The 10,199-nt window shown below is 34.0% G+C and overlaps 1 protein-coding gene across 1 annotated transcript in view; it reads right to left on the bottom strand.

Annotated features, from left to right (window-relative positions):
* Positions 1-3,357: 3,357 nt before the first annotated feature.
* The window catches only part of LOC117100545 (hydroxyacid oxidase 1-like), a 15,552-nt gene continuing 8,710 nt past the window's right edge, over positions 3,358-10,199 (bottom strand). The window contains exons 4-8 of the mRNA XM_033240315.1: positions 9,919-10,031; positions 8,696-8,787; positions 7,987-8,148; positions 4,641-4,710; positions 3,358-4,390 (exon numbers count right to left, since the gene is read on the bottom strand). Of these exons, the coding sequence (XP_033096206.1) occupies positions 4,329-4,390; positions 4,641-4,710; positions 7,987-8,148; positions 8,696-8,787; positions 9,919-10,031 (499 nt within the window). The 3' untranslated portion in view covers positions 3,358-4,328. The remainder of the gene's footprint in view (positions 4,391-4,640; positions 4,711-7,986; positions 8,149-8,695; positions 8,788-9,918; positions 10,032-10,199) is intronic.

The raw sequence follows: 10,199 nt of genomic DNA on the forward strand, positions 1-10,199 counted from the left end.
ATCTAATTCGAATTTTCCACGCATTCTTTAGTTAAAACCCGTTTAGGTCCTGGAACAATATTCTATGCATACGTTTGCATAGAATATTGGTTAAATTTCTTCAAGAATATTAAGTTTCACAAAATTAATTATCCTTAATTTTTTCAGTTACCGGTATTCTTGATCGTCTCCAAACAATCAATGGCTTCACTGCTGCCCGTAAAAAAAACCATAGCTTTATAGTACCGGTATATTCATGGCAAACCGGCACCCATGACTAATGGTTTACCAGTGATGACGGCCTCTCCATATTTGTCGGTCTTTTAGAAAACTAATCAACTTGTTTATTTCTTGCAGCACATGTCCGCTCAATCTTTTGTAATGTTAAATAAATTAAGATGATCACTAACATCGTCTACACCTATCAAACAGAATTTATTTTTTGGTAAACGTCTATAAACCCACTTGCTTTTGATGTCAAGTATGCAGTTTAATCCCAAATATCACTTGTGCGAATTTGACGACGAATAAACAAGAAGTTGTTGGTGTCAATTCGCGTAAGTGGGATGGGGCTTTGGAGTCCGAAGACCACTTTTAGAGGTGGTCTTCATTTAAGTTTCTAATCGGAGAGAAAACTCCGATATCACCATAAATGTTTCAGGCTCCCAAAGTGATATGACGGAAGATAAATAAATTATTTTCAATCTTGGTCAGATTCCTCTTCAGTTACGTTTCATTGGTAACAATAATTATCTATGCATTATCCGGCTGTTTTGGGGGTTTTCCCATGCCGATCATCATTATACAAACCTCGGAATAACTACAGAATTAGAGAGAAAAAAAAAAACCAGAAGGCGCCAGCTCGCGTCACGGGACATTAGCAATTGATCAGACTGTGACTAGCTGGGTGGCGAGTTACGTCTCATTTGGGAACAGGGCATGATATTAAGGACATTATAGTGGCAAGAGTCAAACTTTGTAGTAATCAGTTATATTGAAACATGCAGGACATTAGGTACTAATTTTATCACATTTATTGAAAAATTAAGCTTTCGTGAACACTGTATTTCATTGGGTGAAAGTATTCTGATATAACAAAAGAAAATATCTGAAGGAAAAAAAACACGATAATTTTTCCTAAATTATTACATCGTTTTGTAACTTGAAAAAAGATTAAAAACTAGGAATAATATACTTGTTACCGAATTATGTGACAGTTGTCATAATGAAAATTGAAAATGAACATCATAAGGCAGTTAAATATAAAGCAATCAAACATGGTTAAGATGTAACAAAATAATTATTAAGTTGGTTGTTAAAGTCACCAAAAGTTAAGTTGTAAATGAACCCATTTCATTGTGTGCATATTTATTTACAAATCGTATACATGGGGAAGGGGGGAAACAAAAACAAGAATCAAGAATATTTAGGAATTTATATATTTTAGAAGTCAACAATCTACAAATGAATGAATGAATGAATTAATTAATTAATTAATTTCTAATTACAAATGAATGTGCGTGTGATTTAACCGAGATTCAAATGATATAATATAAAAAAATCTTCTGGCATTCTTGATACCTAATATTACTCTTTACATGCTAATTTTCGAATTGTACAATGGAATTAAGATGTTAAACCATGTAATTTATTATGTCTTAGTATTATTTAAATATAAAGATTGAATTTCATTTTTTTCTTTTAACTTGGAGTATGTTAACCTCAGTGGCGTATCCAGAGGTGACGGAACTAGGGGGTGCTGTGTTATGGAGAGTAATGTGTGACCAGAAATTATCTGCAGTCAGTTGGTTGTTACCATGCGCCAGTGATGTTGGAGTATATAGTACAGCAATATGAAACTATTAAGCCTAATGAATGAATAAAGTTCAGAGTTTGTCGTGTAGTGAAATGATTATTTCACATTTTAAGTGCTCCCTAAATTCATAAGTGTAAGCTAAATTACGGTGATTAATTCAATTAGCGAAGATATGGAGACAAATTTCGAATCCCTCTTTCCAAGAGGGGATGCAAATGCTTTGCGAAAATGAGTACGCCGCGGTACTATTTTCACAAAGAAATACACACAACTGGTTAGCTAACAATTATGTCAATGTTACATGAACACCTGGGAAGGAAGGTGCAATCACGTTGTTACCTAGCAAACGTCTGTACTGTATGGGGGAGGGGCTGCTGATGTACTGTGTAGCGGGGGACGATGAGGCATAAGACTAGGCATAGGCCTAAATAAGACAGTGGAATTATATGTGATAGAGAGTACACTTTCGGAAGAAATAAATTGAAATAAGAAAAAAAAATAACTAAGAATAATTCATTTGCAGAGGTACCTTGTTTAAGTATTATACAATGCTAACGATGCGGCTCTTGTAACCCTGGCTTGGGCAAGGCATCCATGTGCAAAGCAGTGGTGTTTGTTTATCTATGAAAAAAGCACGCCACCGGCAAAGTTTGCCTTACCAGGAAAATGTGACGTGTCTAGCTTATGACGTATGCATGCTAACAAATGTGAGTGTGACGTCACCAAAAAATGAATTTTTTTTCTATTATAACCAAAATATTAATAACTACAAAGTTTATGGGCGTAAATTCCCTTAATACGAATGAAGGGTTGCACAATCTCCTTACCATACAAATTACAGCTCCCACTGACGTCTCAGTCGAGAAATACGGGTAGCTGAAGTTTTTCTCGCAAATCTGACTACAAAACCATATCCAAATTTCACGTTCCACTTTTGACCCTGAGTTGTGCTTCGCACTCGCCGCTGATGGCGGGGTTCCGGGAACCCTGCGTCTAGAAGTCTTGAAATGGGATGGGGCCCTAATGGGGGTGCGAATGTGAACCGGGGAGACTCGATGATTAGGTGAATAGATAACTCACAAAATAAGGTGATTTGAGGTGATTTTTAACTACTTGAGCATGACATTTTTTTTTTTCCCCCAAATTCAAACTCATTTTTATTGCAATCATACAATATATAGATTGGATATTACAATAGTAGTCAAAACGATTAAATACATTCAAATATATGTACATTCAAAATAAGTCAAAAAGGTACATTACATAAAAAAGATATAAAATAAAAATAAAACAAAAACGGAAGATTACTTATTTTTTCTTGGGGAGGGGGGGGAAGGCGAGTATTGGTGGAGGGGTGTATTCGCCCCCACCCCCGGGCACAAAAAAAAAGGAAAATAAACTTACACTCTATTTGTACTTAAATTGATAATAATTGTAAATTTTTATTTTATTTGTTTATGCAATATTCATAATTTATGTGGAAGAGTGGAATATAAACACAAAAAACAAAGAAAAAGAGAAACACTAAAAGTGAGTCACTCCCACAAAAACAAAAAAATACATATTGATATGTACTGATTGATTTAATACTGATAATTTATACATAATGCAAAAAAAGTGGTGATTAACAACAAAATAGGAAACATATTAGTAGAGTGTTTACCAATTGTATCTGAACCCACCGCATGATATTCCTTGTAATTATACCAACAAATGTTATGTATTTACGAAATCAATAATAGTATCTCAATATATAAATTTACATCATATGTTAAATGTGTATAGATTACTACAGTGTTACGTTACGATACCATGTGATACTACTCTGTTGCTATCGCTGCAAAATGCGTTAACCTGATGCCATTTTCTCTACTGAACCACTGATCCCAATTTCTAACGTAATTATTAAGATGTTGTATCTTAGTTTTTCTTTGTAAATTTTAATTGATGTGTGTTCGATAACTAATATAATGTGAGCTTTTGTGTTTTCAGTACATTTTGATGGTAATAGATTTTAAAATGCCTATTCCAGAAAGCCTATGAAGTCATTCAGGTGTAATGAACCGTAACCAACGTCTGGTTGGCGACAGAGGGCTCCACCTGGCATTGTGACGACACGACTGTGGTACTCTATAGCACCTCTGTATATAAAGTTTATTGCAACTCTATTAAAAGGACACAGCATTTCTCTTACAAAGTATATAACATCTTTCTATACAAATTTGCTGCATAATTATAATAGCATTTATCTGTATAACATTTATAGCATCACTCCATATACAATGTCCTTGATAAATTATTATTATAATAATTTATCAAGGGCATCAAGGAGTACTGACCACAGAGACACATCCAACATTTTGAATGCAGAGGACATGTCCAACTGAGGGCGCTGTCACTATTTTAAACACTAGGTTTTGTAGGTTTATTGTTAAGTTGGCAATTATTTTCAAATGAAACATGTTATGTTATGTATTTATGAATATATATTTTTAATAGGCTTATATCTTGTATCCTTTGTATTTTCAAATTCTTATAAGCTGGACTTCGGTAAAATTATTAGTGATTGATTTATATCAGCAAGAGATGGACAACCTGAAAATATGCAGAAAAAAAAGAATGTAATATATATTTCTATAATGTGAAATCATACTTGTATTCAATTACGAGTGTTTGAAAAAAAGGAAAATATTACACAGAACATTAATAAGTTATCACAACCTGCAAAATTTGGTTTTCATTACCAAACATAAATCATTGGATTCAACAGAAATGTTACATCAAGAGCTCCTTCAGGATCAGCTATAACCACAGAAATTATTTAAAAAATAATAACTACTCTTACCAGCCAGCCCCATTGACGTCCGTAGCTCATCTTTAAGAATTGACAGTACAGATTTCACTCCGTTTTCACCCTGAATGACAAATCATGTATAAAGAAATTTATTATATTACCCAACATATGCATCATCTTACTTTTATTCTGCATGTTAATAAGTTGTGCAACAAATTAAGATCATCTATTTCTATCCTTGCCCGCACTCGTAAATAATGTCCTACAAAGCTACTTCTCTTATGCCCTCGTCTTACCACATATTGACTACTGTTGTTCTATCTGGGGCTCACGAGCCAGAAAATTCAAAATAGAGCTTAAAGAGTTATTTTGAAAGTTCACCCACACACCCTTTCCCACCTTATTAATAACATCCTTCCAATCTCATCTGTTTCTCAAAGATGTAATTTTCAACTTGGCTGTCTCGCCTACCTAGCTTCCATCGGTACTGTTCCTGATTACAGTACATCAGACGCATGCTCACCAGGACTCAGCCCGGAGGTCGACCAACTACAACATCCACTTCTAATTGTAATTACTTTATTCCTCGACCTAGTTTAGCAATTTTTTTAAAGCAATGTTTCAGTAATAAAGTGCCTTTGTATTTCAATTCAATTCCAAAATGTAATCGCTTATCTGAAAAATGCTGTTTTTAACTTAAACTTTAAGCAATTTATTAATTTAAATTTGTGTTTTGGGGTTTTTTCCAGATTTTAATGTATTGTTTTTAACTGTAGGCTTTTCAACTTTCATCTGTCTTTTGAATATTTAATATTTTACATTTTATTGTAAGTATGTTTTATCGAGGGCCATTAATGATTATTTCCTGCAGAAACTGGATAGGTCACCCTCTTTAAAAAAGGTAATAAATAAATAAATTAAAAAAACAATCCCCAGCACATTATTTATAATCCAGCATATCTCTATACAGTATATCAACTCATTGAAATTAACGGTGGTACATTAGGTCCACTTGTAAAGTCATTGAATGTGGGGTTCCCCAAGGATCTCTTTACATTTCCTCATTGTCACAAATTATTAAAAAATATATATCTCTTATGAGTTCAATGCAGACGATATTCAACTTTACATTCCATTTGATCCATCAAACTTTTACTTGGCTATTCAACATCTTGAAAATTGTCTCAGAGACATTCAAACTTGGCTCTCAAGCAATCTTCTAAAACTTAATGAAAACAAATCTGAGTTCATTATTATAGTAAAATAGTTCCTCTTTCTCTCACCATTGGTTCATCATTAATTCATCCCTCTCACCACATTTCTAACCTCGGAGTCAAACTGAATGAATCTCTTAAATGCACAACTATATCAGCTATATAACTAAATCGGTCAACTTTCATCTTCGTAATGTTGCACTCATTCGACATTTTCTTTCCTTATGCACAGTTTCTTCCATTATTCATGCTTTTGTCTCATCCCGTCTTGATTGCTGCAACTCTCTTTTTTACGCTCTTCCTAAATCTCAAATTTACAGACTCCAGAGGCTTCAAAATTCTGCTGCACGAATTATAACATTCACAAAATGTCATTCTCACATCACCCCGCTCTCCGAGACCTCCACTGGCTTCCCATTGATTCCCGCATCAAGTTCAAAATCTTGCTACAGTACTTACTTTCAAAGCACTTCTGTTTAAGCAACCTATCTATATTCATAAGCTTACCCATATGTATGTTCCTTTACGCACTCTAATATCATCTGACAATATTTTGCTCCCTGCTCCCCACACAGCCTTATTGGCCATAAATTGTTTTTCTTTTGCTGCACCTACATTCTGGAATTCACTCCCTACGCACCTTTTCCAGCATTAACATGCACACAACGCCTTTGATAATGCACCTCGGTCATTTAATTGACGATTTATACATTCTAAAATTATTATTATTATTATTATTATTATTATCATTATATGTCTATAGCATCTCACTCCATGTGCCTATAGTATCTTTATTATGACATAATAAAGCATCTCTCTAAAAAGTTTACATCATCACTTCACATAATGTTAATTGCATCTGTCTCTATATAAAATTTATTAAAAGTTTACAACATCTGTCTTACAAATAAAATCTTTCTATACAAATTTACAGCATATATAATAGCATCTCTCTGAAAAAAAAAATGTATAGTATCCCCCTATATTGTTCATACACAATATACTTGATATTTAAGACCTATATTGAAACAATCAGTCTAGAAATTTGAGAATTTTGTTTTAAACACTAATAGTGTAACCTACTGACCACAAGGACACATACATCCAACATTTCAAATACAGAGGACTGTCACTTAAGGGTGCTGTCACTATTTTGAATACTAGGTTTTGCAGCTTTTATGTTTATAATAATTGCATCACGGACCTATTATTAATAGGTCCATGATAGCATCATATCAACCACCATGGCGGTATTATTGAGAAGATCACTTGAAAGAGCTCTGCGCATGCAGTGCTATGCAAATAAGCCAAAAATAAAGCTGCTGCAGCGCATAAAGAACATTTGCGTGATGCCTTTCAAGTCTAATGTGTTCCCCGCCACCAAATCCCCAGCAAGCTCAGTTTACCAAACATAGCGACATGGACAGCACCTTATATTCTCAATGCTCACTACTTACAGTCAATCGCTATGGCTGCGCAATCGTTTCCACCTTGAAGCTAATACATTTATCATTTAAGAAATACCAAACATATTAATATTTTCTACAAAAAAGATTTTCAAATTTTAATGAAACATTTACATGAGCTTTAAAAGTATGGTATATTTCAACTAGAAGTTCCATAAATTAGATAAAACAAAATAATTCTAATTTTAAGATATTAATTAAGGAATGATTGAGGATTATAATAAACAAAGTGATTTTAGGGTTAATGAGGGTGAATTATTCAAAAATTCAATCCAAAATCAGAGTAATTTCCAGTTTTACGCTGCCTCAGTTTCATAGTCAGATCAGTCAATCTTTAGACAACATTACGATAAACACAGAACTAATTGTAACAGAAATATTTTGCAGAATCTGTTCCTGAAATATACACATAATAACATACTAAAAGACTAAAAATCCAATCATGGGAACATTGTTAATTTTAAAGGTATTGAATGAGTTCAAACGGTTTATCACTCAACTGCTGTGTTAAAGCGTATAAAAGCCTGTTGGTGCCAAGTTGTTGCTAACAAAAAATTGTTAATAATACGATAGACGCAAATGTGCCATCCAAAGGCGGGGAACACTTGAACCCTTGGTTTTTAGTGTCAAAGTGATCTGTTGCCGAGTGATATCCTTCTCAATAATACCTCCATCATACTACTAGATAAGAAATAAACAAAGAATGTGCAATCTTACATCATGAGCAAGACCCCAAATTGCTGGTCGACCAATCAGGACTGCTTTTGCTCCCAAGCTGAGTGCTTTGAGAACATCAGTCCCCATACGTATGCCGCCATCCACCAGAATATCAATACCAGTGTGCTTGACAGCTTCTATGACCTCAGACAGCGCATCAATCTGTAATAACCAAAGTAAAAAAATTAAAAAAACGAAATCTACAATATGAAGCAATTATAGTCAGGTTTTGAGTACACTTTAGGTAATAGAAGCCGAAGGAGCTATGATTTACCGAAAAAAATTGCCGGAAGCCTGCATGGACTGAAGGCAGTTTTTTAAGGAAATAATACCCTATAGGGTACAAAATTACTTGACTGTATTTCAATTAATTTGTTTACTACCAACTGAAAAGTAGGAGAAATATATATTTTTCCTGCCAAATAACTGACATTAAAAAATGACCACACCAATAAATATTTCATATACTGTATCAAAAAATTTGTGGCAGCAAATTTAAGAATTTTCACAGTAAAAGACCTGTAAATATTAATTTCCTGTGGTATAAAAAAAAACACCTTAATTTTTTAATATTCTCCAGTAAGCACTTTGCGTACATATAATTATTATTAATGACTTATGATCGCATTACTTTTCTTGTAAATAATTAAAAAATTTGTTTTATTAATATTATATAGTTTATTTATCAAAGTAACTGAAAGAGACCAACCGAAGCCTGCACTCCATCCAGAGCTCTGCCTCCGTGGTTTGACACGACAATGCCATCAACACCGTGCTGAACCGCTTCAACAGCATCTTCACCTGTAAATGTAATCACATTGCTCACCTGTAAATGTAATCACATTGCAAAATAATGGTATTCACTGATTTGTCGGGAAAATTTTGTTAAAGTACCAGAGGATATACAGGCAGTTTTTTTCTTATATACTGTACTTAATATTAAATCCTACATTTTAGTGGGCAATGATGACAGTGGGGCAGGTAAATTCCCCCTCCCCCCGTGTTGGACAGACTTGGACTCCCATTGTCCAACTCCACAACGAGGTTGTCGAAACAAGAAATATTTGCCTATCTAAATAATGTTATTTTGATTGCTAATCCCTATTATGCTCTAAAACCACAATTATGACCATACAAAGCGACAAAAACTCTCTCCGTGGAACCTACCAGGACCCTGACCAAGGCTCCAGTCATACATATCAGACCCTTGTCGGCAAATTTCTGGTGCCACTGCTGATGATGATGTAAAGTTATATTTGTGTAATTCAGTTTATTTTTACTTCATTTGTTCACCCACCCCAATAAGAAATAAAAAGAAACAACTGGGAAGCTTATACCATGTGTCTACTGTCCCTCATTATATACAGACCATTTTCGCGAAATTTGAAATGAAATTTCTGATAACCTGGCAACTACCACTGGTAGACTTTCAGAGGCCTAGCATATCACTCTACATAGTTACCATCATGGACTAAATCATTGATAAAACTACATTACTAACGAGCACAAATATTTTAAAATGGCAAAAACACGAAAACAAGTCTAAGTCTTAAAAAGATATTTCAATGTTTACATATACAGTATCAGGAATCAGATACAGTAATTACAGTAGTTAGCAAGATCGTACCTGTTGTCTACTGCTGCTATAGCCAAGGTCTAGCCGCGCTATCCGCTGCCCGGTGCTCTACTTGTACTTAGCCAGCTTCTCAGACTAGGCCGCTGGAAGTGCCCCAGTGAGTTGCGAAACGTTGGCGGCGCTGTTGCAAAATAAATCCAACAAAATGGTCTATAGCGCTTCAACTACATCATAGTACTGTACAGTACTTACAATGTTGCTACTGGTTTCCCTTTTATGATCCACTATACCGAATAAAAAAAATCATTACCTTTATCAATTCAATATCTTAACAATTACTTGCATAAAAAACTTACGTGTCATAACACCTTTTACTGCTACTGGTAGAGAAGTAATACTTTTCAACCAATCAATATCTTCCCAGGATAATGACGAGTTGATGAAAGATACATTTTCGTAGTTGTAGGACCTATGAACATAGAGATTTATTGAGAGTTAAATTACTGTGTATCCAACACAATACATATAATAATAAAATACATTATTTAGTACATTTACATTAGACATCTAGTAAACTATATAGAAAACGTAAATTTAAGTGAAATATTAAATAAGTCACACACACACACACATATAC

This window comes from Anneissia japonica, unplaced genomic scaffold (assembly GCF_011630105.1).
Source record: "Anneissia japonica isolate Jap-2015-1 unplaced genomic scaffold, ASM1163010v1 scaffold685_len2926416_cov193, whole genome shotgun sequence".
In the NCBI taxonomy this organism is placed as follows: Eukaryota; Metazoa; Echinodermata; class Crinoidea; order Comatulida; family Comatulidae; genus Anneissia; species Anneissia japonica.